Source organism: Notolepis coatsorum (assembly GCF_963971535.1).
Source record: "Notolepis coatsorum genome assembly, chromosome: 11".
Taxonomy (NCBI): domain Eukaryota; kingdom Metazoa; phylum Chordata; class Actinopteri; order Aulopiformes; family Paralepididae; genus Notolepis; species Notolepis coatsorum.
In genome coordinates this window covers 106,147,362-106,166,810 of record NC_140175.1, presented here as the reverse complement: position 1 = coordinate 106,166,810, position 19,449 = coordinate 106,147,362, and the positions used below count along the sequence as shown (strand labels likewise).

The 19,449-nt window shown below is 42.5% G+C and overlaps 1 protein-coding gene across 1 annotated transcript in view; it reads right to left on the bottom strand.

The window, feature by feature from the left end:
- Positions 1-948: 948 nt before the first annotated feature.
- Positions 949-19,449, bottom strand: part of gnaz (guanine nucleotide binding protein (G protein), alpha z polypeptide) — a 39,113-nt gene continuing 20,612 nt past the window's right edge. Inside the window, exon 3 of the mRNA XM_084325213.1 lies at positions 949-2,432. Coding sequence (XP_084181339.1) covers positions 2,088-2,432 — 345 coding nt within the window. The 3' untranslated portion in view covers positions 949-2,087. The remainder of the gene's footprint in view (positions 2,433-19,449) is intronic.

The window sequence follows — 19,449 nt, the reverse complement described above, 5'->3', positions numbered from 1 at the left end:
CTTACACAAGGACCAATCAGCATGGGTATGGTGGGCGGGATAATTTTCCGTTGATGGGGATTTGATTGGCTGTTTTTAAATAAAGTGTGTCCGCAGGATTAATAACGTCTCGGCACCACGTGGAAGTGTCCTCGAGCGAGACACTTATTAACCCCTAACTCAACGAACAGGTCGGCACCTTGCATGGTCGCCTCCGCCGTGAATGTGAGGCATAAATTGTAAAGCGCTTTGGATAACAGCTCCATATAAATGCCATTAAAGGGATTAAAGGATATTAAAAATATATAAAATATATAAAAAATAACAAATGGAACCGGCCAAGAAGAAACAGCAGACGTTCTTTTCCTCCCTTAAAGAACCTTAATTTCCTTGTGAAGTCTAATTTCCGTCCACAGTAAATACCAACTCAACCTTTATTTTGCATCGCTGAACACAGAGTAGATTCCAGTATATTTACACGTCAGACCCACTCCCTGCTCCGCTAGGAGGATTCCATTCAAAAACTTGGGTTTTTTATTTTTGAAGTTTTTTTTGCTTTTGTCTGATTTCATCTCATCCTCCCTAAGACTCACTATGTCACCTCATGCTAGGCTTAGAATGAGCTTATCTTCATCATCATCATCATCATCATCATCATCATCATCATCATCATCATCATCATATTCATCATCATCAGTGTCTTCATCATTACATCATTATCACCATCGTCATTATCATTATTATTATCATTATTATTATTATATCAATATAACTCTTTTCAATAAATTCCTCTTACACAACAGCTGTACAGTGTTTGACTTTCATATATATTTTTGGGAATATATTACTTGAACCGAAAGAAAAACAGGAAAACAAAAGAAAATCCAAAAAAGAAAATATCGTATCCCAAAAGTAACAAAACCATGCACGTTTATTTTTATTATTATTTTTGCTGATAACCCCCCCCCCCCCCCCCCCCCCCCCAAATAAAAAGGTTTGATAATCAACGGGATCTTGTTTTTCTTTTTTTCTTTTTTCCTTTATTTGTTATTATTTACACTGGTCTTGGCACTGGCTTCCTGGTGTTTTAATCAGCTGGGAAGAAGAGGAATAATGGGAGAAAAACACGACGGAGGGGAAGTCCCGCCCCCTGAACGGCTGTTCAGACAAACTCCTTCAAAACACAGACGCAAAAACACCAACCGCAGAGAGAACTGGACGGAGCTGTGAGAGTCATTCAGAGGAAAGCTGTGGCAGTCGTCTCACAGTGATGACATCAGAGTCCATGTTCTCTCCCTATACGCCAAAGGCGGGTGGATATGAACAAAGATAGTGGACTCAAACTGACGCTTCCTGTCTGTCGTTACACCCTCTCATCCTGGTCTGGTACAGACTTCCACAACAAAAACGATTTATTACAAAAACGTTAGTTTTTGCTTTGAATGCTGAAAACACCTTTTTTTTTTAAGCTGGTGAGCAATGTGGACAAAAACTGGCCTCCGATGTTGCGAGCGGAGAGTATCTGGAGCGGCAGACCAAGTCTCTCCCAATGTTCCCATGGACACCACGACACTGAGACACAAGAGTCCAGTATCTTTACATATATCCACTCTCTCTCTACAGACACAGTGGACTTCCTGTCGCCCGCCGCTGGGGGTAAAAAAACTAAGAAAAACAATAGTATTGATTTTGTGAAAATTCTCGTGGTAAAGCAGCATTGGGTTCACAAGGACAGAAGAGGGAACTGGTCGATTTACTGGTTAATCCCACGGTTTGGCGGGCAGGGTGGTGGTGGTGGTGGTGGGGGAGGGGGGGGGGGGTTAGCAGAAGGATCTGTGGACGTGTGTTTGTGTTTCTACATATTCATATATTCAGTGCAAAACCCATCGTCACCTTATAGACCATTCTGCCACTCTAAGACCAAACAGTTGAACCTCTACAGTAATGTTCCTCTCTCTCTCTCTCTCTCTCTCTCTCTCTCTCTCTCTCTCTCTCTCTCCTCCTCCTCTCTTCCTCTAGTGGTTCTCTTGTCTCTGCAGAGAGAGACAGAGTGGACGGACGAGCGGGCGGGTGGGTGGGTGGGCATGGCGTGGACGGCGCTCGGGTCCCTAGCAGAGCCCTATGTATTTCAGATTGTTCTGGATGATCACGTCCGTCACGGCGTCGAACACAAACTGGATGTTGCTGGTGTCCGTGGCGCAGGTGAAGTGGGAGTAGATCTCCTTGGTCTCCTTGTTGCGGTTCAGGTCCTCGAACTGCCGCTGGACGTAGACCGCCGCCTCCTCGTAGGTGTTCTGGCCGCGGTAGTCGGCGAAGCACACCGTCAGCGGGATGCGCTTGATCTTCTCCGCCAGGAGGTCCTTCTTGTTGAGGAACAGGATGAGGGACGTGTTGGTGAACCAGTTGTTGTTGCAGATGGAGTCGAACAGACGGAGGCTCTCCGCCATGCGACTCTGTGGAGAGAGGGGAGGAGTCGGAGAGAGAGAGGGGGGAGGGGTCAGATAGAGGGGAGGAGTCAGAGAGAGAGGAGGAGGAGTCAGAGAGAGAGGCGGAGGAGTCAGAGAGAGAGAGAGGGGGGATGAGTCAGATAGAGAGAGGGGAGGGGTCAGATAGAGGGGAGGAGTCAGAGAGAGAGGAGGAGGAGTCAGAGAGAGGGGAGGAGTCAGAGAGAGAGGAGGAGGAGTCAGAGAGAGAGAGGGGGGAGGGGTCAGAGAGAGAGGGGGGAGGGGTCAGAGAGAGAGGGGGGATGGGTCAGAGAGAGAGGGGGGAGTGGTCAGAGAGAGATGGGGGAGGGGTCAGATAGAGGGGAGGAGTCAGAGAGAGAGGAGGAGGAGTCATAGAGAGAGAGGGGGGAGGGGTCAGAGAGAGAGGGGGGAGGGGTCAGAGAGAGAGGGGGGAGGGGTCAGATAGAGGGGAGGAGTCATAGAGAGAGGAGGAGGAGTCAGAGAGAGAGGCGGAGGAGTCAGAGAGAGAGAGAGGGGGGATGAGTCAGAGAGAGAGAGGGGAGGAGGCAGAGAGAGAGGAGGAGGAGTCAGAGAGAGAGAGGGGGGATGAGTCAGAGAGAGAGAGGGGAGGAGTCAGATAGAGGGGATGAGTCAGAGAGAGAGGGGAGGAGTCAGAGAGAGGGGGGAGGGGTCAGAGAGAGAGAGAGAGGAGTCAGATATATGGGAGGGGTCAGAGATAGAGGGGATGAGTCAGAGAGAGAGGGGGGGGGGTCAGAGATAAAGGGGAGGGGTCAGAGAGATGGGGAGGAGTCAGAGAGAGATGGGGAGGGGTCAGGGATAGAGGGGGTCAGGGAGAGAGGGGGGAGTCAGAGAGATAATGGGATGAGTCAGATATAGAGAGGGGAGGAGTCAGATATAGAGATGGGAGGAGTCAGAGAGAGATGGGATGAGTCAGAGATAGCAGGGAGTAGTCAGATAGAGAGAGGGGAGGAGTCAGATAGAGAGATGGGAGGAGTCAGAGAGAGAGGGAGGGGGAGTCATAGAGAGAGGGGAGGAGTCAGAGAGAGAGAGAGGGGGGTCAGAGAGAGAGAGGGGGGGGGGAGAGAAATTAATGCATGTATATGATACTAGCTAATATTAAGGTCTTATTCAGGATAAGGTGTGTATATGTACATTGATATTACAGATACTAGCTAATATCCTGGTTAAGCTTTCCAGTAAAAAGTCTTTTGAAAAACTGCAGGGAAGTCTAGTTGCGTAAATGTCATCATAAATCTAAGTGTATCATCATAAATCTAAGTGCATCATCGTAAATGTAATGTATCATCATAAATCTAAGTGTATCATCATAAATCTAGTTGTATCATCGTAAAAAATTATTCTCTGTTTGCGTGTACAATTTAGGCGTGAGGTCTCCTGTTGGTTTAAAGTTGGGGTTAAAGGAACACGCCAAATTTTTGGGAAATTTGCTTATTTGCCATCTACCCTGGAGTTAGACAAGCAGATACCCTTTTCTTCTCTGTGCATGCATTAGGCTTAGGGAACAGCTGCACTGTTAGCCTAGCTTAGCGTCATTCACTGGAAGTAGGTGTGCCAGTGTAGCCTAGTTCCCAACAGTCACACAATACACTCCAAATACAACTCCAAAACTTTCCTGTAAACATGTTGTGACCTGTGTATTTACCACGTGGAGATTCTTTTTTTGACATTTTCATTTTCTAAGCAGATATATACTCAGAATTATTTTTTGCCGAACCACTGCTGCCTTTTTTTTTTTTTAAACAGGGCTTTTGAGGTGATGAAATTACTGCGCCCAGGCAGCAGTGGTTTGGCAATGATTTGATTTCTCCACGTGGTAAATACAATCAAATCATTGATTATGAGTCTCTGCACAGTTGGCACCAAGACAAATTCCACATGGGTTTGATCTGGAGAATAAAATATTTCTGATTCTATAAGGATGTTCTGTAATGTTCTCTCCTCTAACACAGTGTGTGCTCTCTTTCTCTCTTACTGTCTCTCTCTCTCTCTCTGGCAGGGGGACTACCAATGGAAATTAGCCTTCTTGGCTAAAATTGGGTGCATTTACGTTTTTAAAATGTTTATTAATGTACAGTACACTGTCCCCCTTGAACAAATAAAGTAAACCTAAACCTAAACCTATAGACATTTGATTGGAAAGGAATGTGCTTTCCAGGCCCATACGAGATAATGGATGATGTGACAGATTTCTCTCACTCTCTCTCTCTCTCTCTCTCTCTCTCTCTCTCTCTCTCTCTCTCTCTCTCCCTCTCTCTCTCTCTCTCTTTCTCTCTTTCTTTCTTTCTCTCTTTCTTTCTTTCTCTCTCTCTCTCTCTCTCTCTCTCTCTCTCTCTCTCTCTCTCTCTATCTCTGTCTGTCTGTCTGTCTGTCTGTCTGTCTGTCTGTCTGTCTGTCTGTCTGTCTGTCTGTCTGTCTGTCTGTCTGTCTGTCTGTCTGTGTGTGTCTTTCTCCATATTTCTATGTTGTGTCAACATTAACTGGAGACACAGATCTGTCTTTAGCTTCTCTCTCCTCCAGAGCTGGTTGAAACTAGAGTTCATTGTATTGTGTATTGATAAGCTACTCAATTTACATGTTGCGGTTTGCAGGAAGGATATTTTGAATGATAGTATTATTTTTCCGGATCACACACATGTCCAATTATTACAGTAGCCTACTGTGTTATACCAGCTGCAAGCTAACTAGCAAACACCTAAAGGTAGGCTACAGTGACCTAGCTCTCAGCTCAAAACAACACCTCTAACACACACCGATAATACACACCACTACCACGACTGCTCTGCTGACCTAGAATATATCATGGCTAAATAGAGTCACTGCTCTAACATAGATAATCAATTTTTATTTATTTTTTTATAAACTTTTTCTCCCATTTTCTATTTTTCTCCCATCCCAATTTCGCATTGTCCAATTCTACCCTCCCCATGTCTCGAACGTTGTTAGACCATGCCTCCCACAGGCCGGCTGCAATGTGGACGAAGCCTTGCATCATGTGTCCCCTCCGGTACACGAGGAGGCAGCCGTCGCATCTTTTCACCTGCACAGCGCGATCTCTCAGCGGCGAGGGTCTGTGTGGGAGGGACACGCCGCCCCCGTCGCTTCCTGATTCTACTGCGCAGGCGCACCAACCGACCTGTAGGAGTCGCTGTCCACAACGTCCGATCCCCACCCACCAGCTTTTTCCACCCCTAACACTGCCAATTGTGTTAGTATGAACGACCAGCCAAGCTGGTAGCAATGTCGATAACTGGGCTCGAACCCAGCATCTCCTGCATTAGTGGCGAGCGCCTTGCCCACTGCGCCACTTAGCCGCCCCCCTAACATAGATAATCTCATAGATATAGTTACTGCTCTGCTCATCTAGAATACCTCATGGCTAAATAGAGTCACTGCTCTAATCTAGAATATCTCATTGTTAATTAAATAAAGTTACAGTTCTGCTAACCTCAACTTCAACACATGCACTGGTCTAGAGTAAGGTTACCACCCAGTCTACCCTGGACTCCCACACAGGCATTGATTCCTACACCTCCTTCATTTTGGACTACATCATCACCATTGTGTCAAACAAATGGTAACCAATCCGCATTAGAGGAAAAAGCTGTTACATCAACGAGCTGATTCGAAATTAAAAATATATTTACCAAATTTTTACACTTTCCCAGCTCATTAATATCTAGAGATGCATGTGTGTAGCTACAAGGAGAGCGGTTGACAGTCTCTCCTGCGTAAGAACAGCAGGCCAGACGCACATACGTGTTTGGATGACGGCTCATTCTGCTGGTCAATGCAGGCAAAATGTACACAATGTTAGCTTAGCTGTTTTATTTCAGACTGCAGAAAAAAGCTCCACTGAACTTGAGCTTCAGAAATGCTTGGTAAAGTGTAGCTAACCAACACACACTACTGAGAAACACACACCACTAACACACACAGCTAGCAGAGCTACAGTAACACACATAGCTAACACACACAGAGCTACAGTAACACACATAGCTAACACACACAGAGCTAACACACATAGCTAACACACACAGCTAGCAGAGCTAACACAGAGAGCTAACACACACAGAGTTGGCACAGCTAACACACACAGCTAGCAGAGCTAACACAAAAGTAACACACTAGTGAGAAACACAAACCGCTAACACACACAGCTAGCAGAGCGAACACAGAGAGCTAACACACACACAGAGTTGGCACAGCTAACACACACAGCTAACACACATCTAACAAAAACAGCTCTAGGGAGTGCAGAGTGCCCTGGTGTTTAGAAAGACCGTCCAGAAGGTCAGAGGTTCCTTGCTATCAAACTGCTCTGCTACAGGCGCACCAAACATGTCTGACCCTGATGTCTGACCCCTGTGGGGAAATGTCTACATGTATGTGTGTCTCAGAGAGAGATGGTGTAATGTCTACATGTATGTGTGTCTCAGAGAGAGATGGTGAATGTCTACATGTATGTGTGTCTCAGAGAGAGATGGTGTAATGTCTACATGTATGTGTGTCTCAGAGAGAGATGATGTAATGTCTACATGTATGTGTCTCTCAGAGAGAGATATTAATGTCTACATGTATGTGTGTCTCAGAGAGAGATGATGTAATGTCTACATGTATGTGTCTCTCAGAGAGAGATATTAATGTCTACATGTATGTGTGTCTCAGAGAGATATGGTGTAATGTCTACATGTGTGTGTCTCAGAGAGAGATGATGTAATGTCTACATGTATGTGTGTCTCAGAGATATTAATGTCTAGATGTAGTGTATGTCTCATAGGGAGATATGAATGTCTACATATACTGTATGTGTGTCTCATATGGAGATATTAATGTATACATGTATGTGTGTCTCAGAGGGAGATATTAATCAGATGGTGAAATGTCTACATGTATGTGTGTCTCAGAGGGAGATATTTTAAATGTTACTTGTCCTTTTCGGACAAGTTATGTTTTTGTAGGTTTTTATTGATTTTTGCTACCGGGCAGTCCGGTAGAGAGAGAGAGAGAGAGAGAGAGAGAGAGAGAGAGAGAGAGGAGGAATGTGAGATAGACCGGGGAAGACATTCTGCAAAGATCACTGGGTCCGGGAGTCGAACCCGGGTCGGCCGTGTTGCACCATAGTGCTGTATTCAAGATTCAATATTCAAGATTGTTTATTATCATGTGCACAGTTAAACAGACAGTTTGCCATACAATAAAAATCGTACTTTGCTAGTCCGCCCTTCACATAAAATCACACGATACTTAACTTGCAAGCGAGTGCTAGAAAATAAGGTAAAAATAGATAAATATAATATATACAAGGCACAGTGAGTAACATTGCGGTATGCGGTGCGCCCCTCAGAGGGAGATATTAATGTCTACATGTACTGTATGTGTATCTCAGAGAGAGATATTCAGGTCTACATGTATGTGTGTCTCATTTCATTTTTTTTCATTTCAAACCTTTATTTTAACTCGAAAGGCAACTGAGGTTTCCCTCATATACAGTCACGTCGAGTGTACACACAGAAATTAGGTGTGGACTCGAGTCACATGACTTGGACTCGAGTCAGACTCGAGTCACGAATTTGATGACTTTGGACTTGACCTGACCAAAACAAAAAAGACTTGCAACTCGACTTTGACTTTAACACCAATGACTCGTGACTTCACTTGGACTGAGCCTTTTGACTTGAGAAGACTTGATACCTTCCCCCATGCCCAAAGATTATGTTATTAAATGTGCCGTGAATTAATAAATTTCCAGCAAATACACTTCATTCACGCAGCCGGCTCCAGTGTCACCTGCGGAGATAGTGGGCGTGTTTTGTTTACTTGTTAAGACTGTCATGGCGGCGCCCAGTAATCAAGTTTTTACACATGATATCCTCACTATTTCTCTTTTGGACCGGTGGTCGTCTGTTTATTAAGATCGAATGGACCATGGGTCAACTTCCAGACATCGGATAATTGTGGATTCGGGTATCGAACCGTTTTTCTAAAGTTTTGAGAGTACAGTTTTGTGCGTGAATGTGGACCCGGGAACACGTTGTTTGGGTAAGTCAGTTATGTTACTGTTAAGCGTATGGAAGAGGAACGTATGAGGGTCCGGATATCTTTTCTTCGAATGCGGGACGTTAATAATAATATAATTGTCCGAGTTATGAATGCCGGGAGTGTATGTTTGGTAAACCTTTCCAGTTCGACTGTGTGTGCGTATTGGCTTCGGTGATTCGGTACAGGGGTTTAACGGCTTAAACTGGGTTTTGATTATCAGTTAATCGATGCAGATAAAATTTTGTGCGTCTGTATGTGTAGTTGTGTACTACTGTCGTGAGTTTGTGAGTCACATTGGTCTAATTTAAGCCTCCGTTATACGTTCCGTATGACTTGTTTCATATCTGTGTATCTCTAATGTGCGCGCTGTGCAGTCTGTTTACGTTGGCAACATGGGTCGCTAAGGAATTTAACTTGCTTACGTAGAAACAATGCAAGATAACGAGACCTTTCATTATAACGTCTTGTTATGACTAAGATATCAAGTATTTACTCCCGGAAAATCTTTATGTATGGTGATAACGAGTATATTGTTAACTTAGCTCCTGTCCGTCTACTCTAAGCCATCCTAGGTTGTCAAAATGGGCAGGGGTGAGGTGGTTTCTAGGAGTAAGGTCAAGTAGTCTGATCAGTTTGTTTTGTGATGTTTGTGTAGCCTTGTTTTTAGGGCCTTTGAGGTGCTTTGGTACCATGAGGTGCAAGCATGAATGAATGAATGAATGAATGAATGAACGAATGAATGAATGAATGAATGAATGAATGAATGAATGAATGAATGAATGAATGAATGAATGAAAACTTTATTTAACAGATTGCAGAATGGGTACAATACAGTACGGCTCAATACATACCATTGTTAAGGGGATGCAGACCAGAGAAAGACGTTTGTCTTGTTTACATCAGGGTCCCCCATTTTCAATTCATAGTGACATTTATGACATACACAACATACATGACATTTATGGCATAGGGACATATAGGTATTTAGTACTGATACATTTGTGACATAAGCGGTATTCAAATATACAGTACTGTTACCCATAGATCCTGACAGAGTATATACATACAGTATGATGGGGAGGGGACTGTACATTAGGAGGGGGTGGGTGGGTGGGAGAGAAATATACATACGGTGGGGAGAGAATATATGTAACGGATGGTATCGTGAAGCGCAGTCAAGAAGGGCTGGGGTGAGTAGCGGTGCTATGGGTTAAACTCACTCTCACATCCTCAAAAAGACACATAGACCCAGTACTTAGAAGTGGATTCACCTCTTAGTATAGCGGTCTGCGTTGCTGCCTGCGGTGTGGGAGACCGGGGTTCGACTCCCACTCGGGGCATCGAAGTTTGAGGTGACGTTGTCACAACCGTTACATATATACATACGGTGGGGAGGAGACTGTACATTTGGAGGGGGTGGGTGGGTGGGTGGGAGAGAAATATACATACGGCGGGGAGAGAATATATACATGCGGTGGGGAGGAGACTGTCTATTAGGAGGGGGTGGGGGTGGGGGGGTTTGGACATTTACGGTGGCCAGTTTCTAATTGCAGCCTCCCGTAGGTGCTCTTTAAGAGCGGTTTTGAATGTGGGTAGGGGTTTGATTGATTGATTGAAAAGTTTATTAACAGATTGCAGAATGGGTACAGTACAGCTCAATACATACAATTGTTAAGGGGATGCAGACCAGAGAAAGACTTTCGTCTTGTTTACATCAGGGTCCCCCATTTTCAATTCATCATAACATATATGACATACATGACATACAGATAGACAGTACTGCTACATCTATACATTTATGACATATCAGATTTGCAAATACAGTACTGTTTGTGATACAAAAGTGTCCAGAAAAGGAGTGTATATACATTTGGCATAGAAACTGTACATTGGAGGAGGTTGGTTGGGTGGGGTGGGGTTGGGTGGGTTGGGTGAGGGCTGTACATTGGAGGTGGGGGGGGGGGTTGGGAAGGGGACACACACACATTTTACACTGTACATTGGAATATTGACAAAGCCTTACTTGGTCATTTACTGTACAACTAGGTTAGGACATTTGTAGGGGCCAGTTTCGAATTGCAGTCTCACGTAGGTGTTTTTTGAGAGTGTTTTTGAAGGTGGGTAGTTCACATTCCTTTACAGCTTTGGGTAGGGCATAGTCGTAGTGCCCTTGAATGAGTGCTCCTGTTAGAGTCTTCAAGGTATTCTTGTTTACCAGTGAGGAGATCCGGTACAAGAATCTTGTTCGTTGGTTGACTTTTTTTATTACATTGGATGCCATTTTGTCACAGGAAAGATTTGCCTCTAGGATGGAACCCAGGTAGGTAATTTCATCTTTCCTTGTGACAATATTGTCACCCACTGTAACAGAGAAGCCGTTGGCCTTGCTGAGTTTGTTATTTGATCCAAGAGAGAGAGAGAGAACTCACACACGAATTAGGCCCTACCTAATTCTAATACCTAATAAACTACCTAATATACGAAATGCAGAGATGCCTTGTCATTTCAGTACAGATTTGTTATACCCCAAAATTGATAAAGGGTTAAGGTAGACTAGTTAGTTGAACCGAGGTCTGCTATTATGGATCATGTGCCATAGACTCATTAGACTGTATATACAGGGCAGGCAGACGTTAAATAAATGATTGGTTAAAGTGGGAAGACAATATCTTGGTTATTGTTATCCTACCTTTAAAATGGATATGGTGATCCTTATTCTTTTTTTTCTCAATATACTCCTGAACTGGTTTTCTCAAGCAGCTTTTGCCCAAATGTATCTAGTTGTAAGACTAACCCTGATTCTGAATATTATTACATTTATAGTAATTAGATTATGTTTTGCCAACAAGTTGATAATGATTTTTTTTGGTGAAGCGCGTATTATGACTTGTTTAGGACTCGAAACTCAAAGGTTAGGACTTGGGACTCGACTTGGGACTTGTCAGTCTTGACTTGGGACTTGACTCGAGACTTGCCTGTCTTGACATGGGACTTGACTCTGGACTTGAGTACCAAGACGTGAAACTGACTTGTGACTTGCAAAACAATGACTTGGTCCCAAATGAGCCACAAAAAAAAGCATATAAAATCACAACAAAGAGACAACAAGATGAGGCAAAAAGCAAAGATAACAAATCAATTAAAACACGTAGCTACAACTTGATTGACAATTGCAACATAGGAGAGAATCCCAGCTCTCAGAGAGATATTAATGTCTACATGTATGTGTGTCTCAGAGATATTACTGTCTACAAGTATGTGTGTCTCAGAGAGAGATATTAATGTCTACATGTATGTGTGTCTCAGAGATATTACTGTCTACAAGTATGTGTGTCTCAGAGAGATATTAATGTCTACATGTATGTGTGTCTCAGAGAGAGATATTAATGTCTACATGTATGTGTGTCTCAGAGAGAGATATTAATGTCTACATGTATGTGTGTCACAGAGAGAGATATTAATGTCTACATGTATGTGTGTCTCAGATATATTAATGTCTACATGTATGTGTGTCTCAGAGAGAGAGCGATTAATGTCTACATGTATGTGTGTCTCAGAGAGAGAGATTAATGTCTACATGTATGTGTGTCTCAGAGAGAGATATTAATGTCTACATGTATGTGTGTCTCAGAGAGATATATTAATGTCTACATGTATGTGTCTCAGAGAGAGATATTAATGTCTACATATATGTGTCTCAGAGAGATATTAATGTCTACATATATGTGTGTCTCAGAGAGATATTAATGTCTACATGTATTTGTGTCTCAGAGAGATATATTAATGTCTACATGTAAGTGTCTCAGAGAGAGATATGAATGTCTACATGGATGTGTGTCTCAGAGAGATATGAATGTTTACATGTATATGTGTCTCAGAGGGATATTAATGTCTACATGTATGTGTGTCTTAGATATAGATATTAATGTCTACATGTATGTGTGTCTCAGAGAGAGATATTAATGTCCACATGTATGTGTGTCTCAAATATATATTAATGTCTACATGTATGTGTGTCTCAGAGAGATATTAATGTCTACATGTATGTGTGTCTCAGAGGGAGATATTAATGTCTACATGTATGTGTGTCTCAGATATATATTAATGTCTACATGTATGTGTGTCTCAAATATATATTAATGTCTACATGCATGTGTGTCTCAAATATATATTAATGTCTACATGTATGTGTGTCTCAGAGAGAGATATTAATGTCTACATGTATGTGTGTCTCAGAGATATTAATGTCTACATGTATGTGTGTCTCAGAGAGAGATATTAATGTCTACATGTATGTGTGTCACAGAGATAGATATTAATGTCTACATGTATGTGTGTCTCATAGGGAGATATTAATGTCTACATGTATGTGTGTCTCTGAGAGATATTAATGTCTACATGTATGTGTGTCTCAGAGAGATATTAATGTCTACATGTATATGTGTCTTAGAGAGAGATATTAATGTCTACATGTATGTGTGTCTCAGAGGGAGATATTAATGTCTACATGTATGTGTGTCTCAGAGATAGATATTAATGTCTACATGTATGTGTGTCTCATAGGGAGATATTAATGTCTACATGTATGTGTGTCTCAGATAGATATTAATGTCTACATGTATGTGTGTCTTAGATAGAGATATTAATGTCTACATGTATGTGTGTCTCAAATATATATTAATGTCTACATGTATGTGTGTCTCGAGAGGGAGATATTAATGTCTACATGTATGTGTGTCTCAGAGAGAGATATTAATGTCTACATGTATGTGTGTCTCAAATATATATTAATGTCTACATGCATGTGTGTCTCAAATATATATTAATGTCTACATGTATGTGTGTCTCAGAGAGAGATATTAATGTCTACATGTATGTGTGTCTCAGAGAGAGATATTAATGTCTACATGTATGTGTGTCTCAGAGAGAGATATTAATGTCTACATGTATGTGTGTCTCAGAGATAGATATTAATGTCTACATGTATGTGTGTTCTCATAGGGAGATATTAATGTCTACATGTATGTGTGTCTCCAGATAGATATTAATGTCGACATGTATGTGTTCTCAAATATATATTAATGTCTACATGCATGTGTGTCTCAAATATATATTAATGTCTACATGTATGTGTGTCTCAGAGAGAGATATTAATGTCTACATGTATGTGTGTCTCAGAGAGATATTAATGTCCACATGTATGTGTGTGTCAGAGATAGATATTAATGTCTACATGTATGTGTGTCTCATAGGTGAGATATTCATGTCTACATGTATGTGTGTCTCAGATAGATATTAATGTCGACATGTATGTGTGTCTCAAATATATATTAATGTCTACATGCATGTGTGTCCTCAAATATATATTAATGTCTACATGTATGTGTGTCTCAGAGAGAGATATTAATGTCTACATGTATGTGTGTCTCTGAGAGATATTAATATCCACATGTATGTGTGTCTCAGAGAGAGATTAATGTCTACATGTATGTGTGTCTCATAGGGAGATATTAATGTCTACATGTATGTGTGTCTCAGAGAGAGATATTATGTCTACATGTATGTGTGTCTCAGAGAGAGATATTAATGTCTACATGTATGTGTGTCTCAGATAGATATTAATGTCTACATGTATGTGTGTCTCAGAGGGAGATATTAATGTCTACATGTATGTGTGTCCTTAGAGGGAGATATTAATGTCCACATGTATGTGTGTCTCAGAGAGATATTAATGTCCACATGTATGTGTGTCTCAGAGAGATATTAATGTCTACATGTATGTGTGTCTTAGATAGATATTAATGTCTACATGTATGTGTGTCTCAGAGGGAGATATTAATGTCTACATGTATGTGTGTCTCAGAGAGAGATATTAATGTCTACATGTATGTGTGTCTCAGAGAGATATTAATGTCCACGTGTATGTGTGTCTCAGAGAGATATTGATGTCTACATGTACTCTATGTGTATCTGATAGGGAGATATTAACTACATGTTCCAAATCTAAAATGTAAATACAGTACCAGCACAGCACTGAAGACACTGATTTACACTGCTGAAGACACTGAGACATCATAAGACACTAATCTACACTGCTGAAGACACTGAGACATCATAAGACACTAATCTACACTGCTGAGACACTGAGACATCATAAGACACTAATCTACACTGCTGAAGACACTGAGACATCATAAGACATTAATCTACAGAAGATTTGTCAAACCAACCAGCCAGCCAACCGATCATGTCAGTCCCTGATGTAGTTTACCCTGTCCCATCCCTGTCTTTATAATGAATTGGTTGCCGTGGTTACAGTTGCCTAGCAACAGACCAGTCAGATGCTCCTAATCCCAGCCTGTTGACAGGGAGCTGTGACTGGGTGGGGGGTGGGGGCTTACAATGAACAGCAGCACTGGAGAGAAAAGATATGGGACATGTTTGTGTGCATGAGTGCGTGCGTGTGTGTGTGTGTGTGTGTGTGTGTGTGTGTGTGTGTGTGTGTGTGTGTGTGTGTGTGTGTGTGTGTGTGCATGCGTGTGTGTGTGTTTGGCTGTGTGTATGTCTGCATGCATTTGTGTTTGTATTGCAGTATTTCTGTGTGTGTGTACTGTATGTGTGCATGCATTTGTGTGTATATTTGTGTATATGTGTGCATGCATCTGTGTATTTTTGTGTTTGTATTGCAGTATTTCTGTGTGTGTGTGTTTCTTTATGTTGTGAACAGCAGGTGAGCATCTGCAGAGAGAGAGAGAGAGAGAGAGAGAGAGAGAGAGAGAGAGAGAGAGAGAGAGAGAGAGAGGAGAGAGAGAGAGAGAGAGAGAGAGAGAGAGAGAGAGAGAGAGAGAGAGAGAGAGAGAGAGAGAGCTGTAGTAGAACTGAACCACCTCACCAGGCGGCAGACTGAGGCTCTGAGCCACAGCTGCTTCTGACCACACCCACATCAGACCACACCCACATCAGACCACACCCACAATCAGACCATGTAACTCTGACCACACCCACATCAGACCATGCAACTCTGACCACACCCACATCAGACCATGCAACTCTGACCACACCCACATCAGACCATGCAACTCTGACCACACCCACATCAGACCATGCAACTCTGACCACACCCACATCAGACCACACCCATCATCAGACCACACCCACATCAGACCATGCAACTCTGACCACACCCACATCAGACCACACCCACACCAGACCACACCCACATCAGACCATGCAACTCTGACCACACCCGACACCAGACCACACCCACATCAGACCATGTAACTCTGACCACACCACATCAGACCACACCCACATCAGACCATGCAACTCTGACCACACCCACATCAGACCACACCCACATCAGACCATGCAACTCTGACCACACCCACATCAGACCACACCCACATCAGACCATGTAACTCCGACCACACCCACATCAGACCACACCCCACATCAGACCATGTAACTCCGACCACACCCACATCAGACCACACCACATCAGACCATGTAACTCCGACCACACCCACATCAGACCATATAACTCTGACCACACCCACATCAGACCACACCCACATCAGACCATATAACTCTGTATGATAGCATGCACAATAATGCTGTGTATACAACATATATATTTATTTATATATTTATATTTATCGTATATTTATCCATATCTGTCCCCTAATATACCTGCATATAAGAGGTATATGGTATGGTGTATATATATATATATATATATAGTAAGGCTGTCAAAGTTAACGCTGTATTAACGCGTTAACGCCCGATTCTATTAACGCCATTATTTTTTTTAACTCACGATTAACTTTTTAAGAAAAAAAAAAATATTTTTTTTTTACTTAAAAAAAACAATTACTAGACTTCACTCAGGTGTATTATTGGATACTCTCATTGATACTATGTTTGTTTCTGACTCAAAGTGTGTGTGTGAGATATATAGAGAGATAGGGGGGGTGAGAGACATGAGGAAGGGGCAAGAGAGAAAGAGAGCTGGGAGAGTGTGTGTGAGAGAGAGAGAGAGAGAGAGAGAGAGAGAGAGAGAGAGAGAGAGAGAGAGAGAGCGAGAGAGAGAGAGAGAGAGAGAGAGAGAGAGAGGGGGGGGGTGAGTACTCAGCCTTTGTGTGGGTGAATGTAACAAGTTCCTAACGTTTTCTTTCCCCCATTATTTCATGCACACTTTATGACATTGTTTTAAATTATTATTTTCTTTTAAGTTATTTTGTGCATGGCGGCTAGGTGGTGCAGTGGCAAGGCACTCACCACCAATGCTGAGACGCTGGGTTCGAGCCCAGCTCTCCACATTGTTTTCAGTTTGGCTGGTCGTCCGTACTAGTATTAGGCGGAGGGGAAAACTGAGGGGTGGGGATCGGATGTTGTGGACAGCGACTCCTACAGGTCGGTTGGTGCGCCTGCGCAGTAGAATCAAGAAGCGATGGGGGCGGCGCCCCTCCAAAGCGCAGACCCCTGACACTGAAAGATCGCGCCGCGCAGGTGAAAAGATGCGACGGCTGCTACCCCTCGAGTATCGGAGGGGACTCGTACTATGTATGACTTAGTCCACATTGCAGCCGGCTTGTGGGAGGCAAGAAACAGCGTTCGAGACAGGGGAGGGTTGAATTGGACGAGAAAAAGTGGATAAAAAAAAAGTTATTTTGTGCATCACTCTGTTTTGAATTTGATGCAAATTTGCAATGCATGAGGGTCATCCTTTTGTGTAAAATGGCTGCATAAAGTAAGTATTTGTTGACTCTCATGTTGATAAGAGTATTAAAACTTGGAACTTGAAAAAGATCCATTTAAGGTAGATCATTTTTTTTTTTATGCGATTAATTTGCGATTAATCGTGAGTTAACTATGGACAATCATGCGATTTATCCGAAAATATTTTAATTGATTGACAGCACTAATATATATATATATATTATATTATACCATATATATATATGGTATAATCCTTTTTATATACTGTACTTATTTATATACCTGCAAATAACCCATATACATTTGTATGATAGCATGTACAATGATGCTGTATATACTGTATATATATATTTATTTACTGTATATGTATATTTATCTGTCTGAATATACCTGCATATAATTATTTTTACATACCTGTAGATACTATATTAATATCTGAACATATCCCTTACCTACTCTTACTAGTTATACCCCTGGCGAGTATGACTTACTACCATAGTGTCCTTATACCTGTATCACTGTACATAACAATACTGTACATACATCTGATTAGCATTATTATTACTTATTAGTACTCATGTATATATACTCCAGTTTAATCAACCGTGTATTGTATATTGTTATTGCACTTTACTGGTACATTTGCACTCTGGTTATATGCCATCTTCTTTTCGCTGTACTGTACTTGTGCTGTATGATGACAATACATTTGAATCTAATTGAATCGGCTGCTTCTAGAATCTGACCACGCCCACATCTGCTGCTTCTAGAATCTGACCACGCCCACATCGGACCAGATCGGCTGCTTCTAGAATCTGACCACGCCCACATGGGACCAGATCGGCTGCTTCTAGAATCTGACCACGCCCACATGGGACCAGCTCGCCTATTGCTTAATAACAGCGGAGCAGTGCTGCCGTTGCTTCCGCGTTTTCCCTGATTGGCTGCGACACGCCCCGCGGCAGGCGCGGCAACCGCAGAGCGGAGCGGCAGAGCTCGGAGCGGAGCGGCAGAGCTTGCGGAATTATGTAACCGCCCTAATCCGCCATGATTTTCATTCGGCGCTCAGCTCACCTGGCAGCGCAGCGTTCCTGCGGTCCGTTGTTGACGAGTTCGAATCCCATGACATTTTTTTTTTTAGCGTGATTTTTTTTTTTTACGCGTATTCTTTCGCCGGTTAAGGTTAGGCATGGTTAAGGTTAAGGTTAAGGTTAGGCATTGTTTCGGAGTTGGTTAAGGTTAGAACGGTTAAGTTTAGGCGCTGTTAAGGAGCTGGTTAAGGTTAGAGTTTGTCTTAGAGACAGCCTATTTCCGCACTGCCGCTCTCCCGCGTTGCCGCGGTCACATGGTCAAATTGTCACATTCTTGCACTGCTCCGCTGTTAAAAAGCAACACGCGACCAGATCGGCTGCTTCTAGAATCTGACCACGCCCACATGGGACCAGATCGGCTGCTTCTAGAATCTGACCACGCCCACATGGGACCAGATCGACTGCTTCTAGAATCTGACCACGCCCACATTGTCAACAGAGGGAGCTTCCTGTTTCTACTTCCTGTTTTCCTCTGCCAAGGATTTCCAAACCAACAACTGGACAACTATACTAGATTAATTGAGGCTGTTCTGACCATAAAAAACATACATCATAATAAATTCTGGGATGGAACCATATGGCAGACATCTTACCTGGTAAACCTGCGTGAAACCTACATAAACCACTAACCAAATAATTGTATTATTTGTAAACACCTACAGTGTCTATCATAGTTGGAAATATCTTATTGTCATACATTTTCTATGGATGAACTAACAGGAGCAACATATAAACTAGAGCAGTGGTTCTCAAACTTTTTACACCAAGTACTGAGAACGTAGCTGGCTCTCCAAGTACCACCATATGACCGGCGTTAAAATACAGTCTATTCAGCTATGCACAGTTCACGCAGGAGGCAAATGTATTCCTAATACCATTATTTATTGTTAACTTTTGTCAGACACAGCCACAATGTACAAAGGGATAGCACTAGAACTAGCAAACGCTTCCACACAACTCATACAATGCAAGGGGCATTGAGAACATAATAACTAACATTCTCACATAGCAAGTGAGAAAATTAAGAACTGTATTTCAGCAAATGTACTTAATTCTCTCTCTATCTCTCACACACACACACACACACACACACACACACACACACACACACACACACACACACACACACACACACA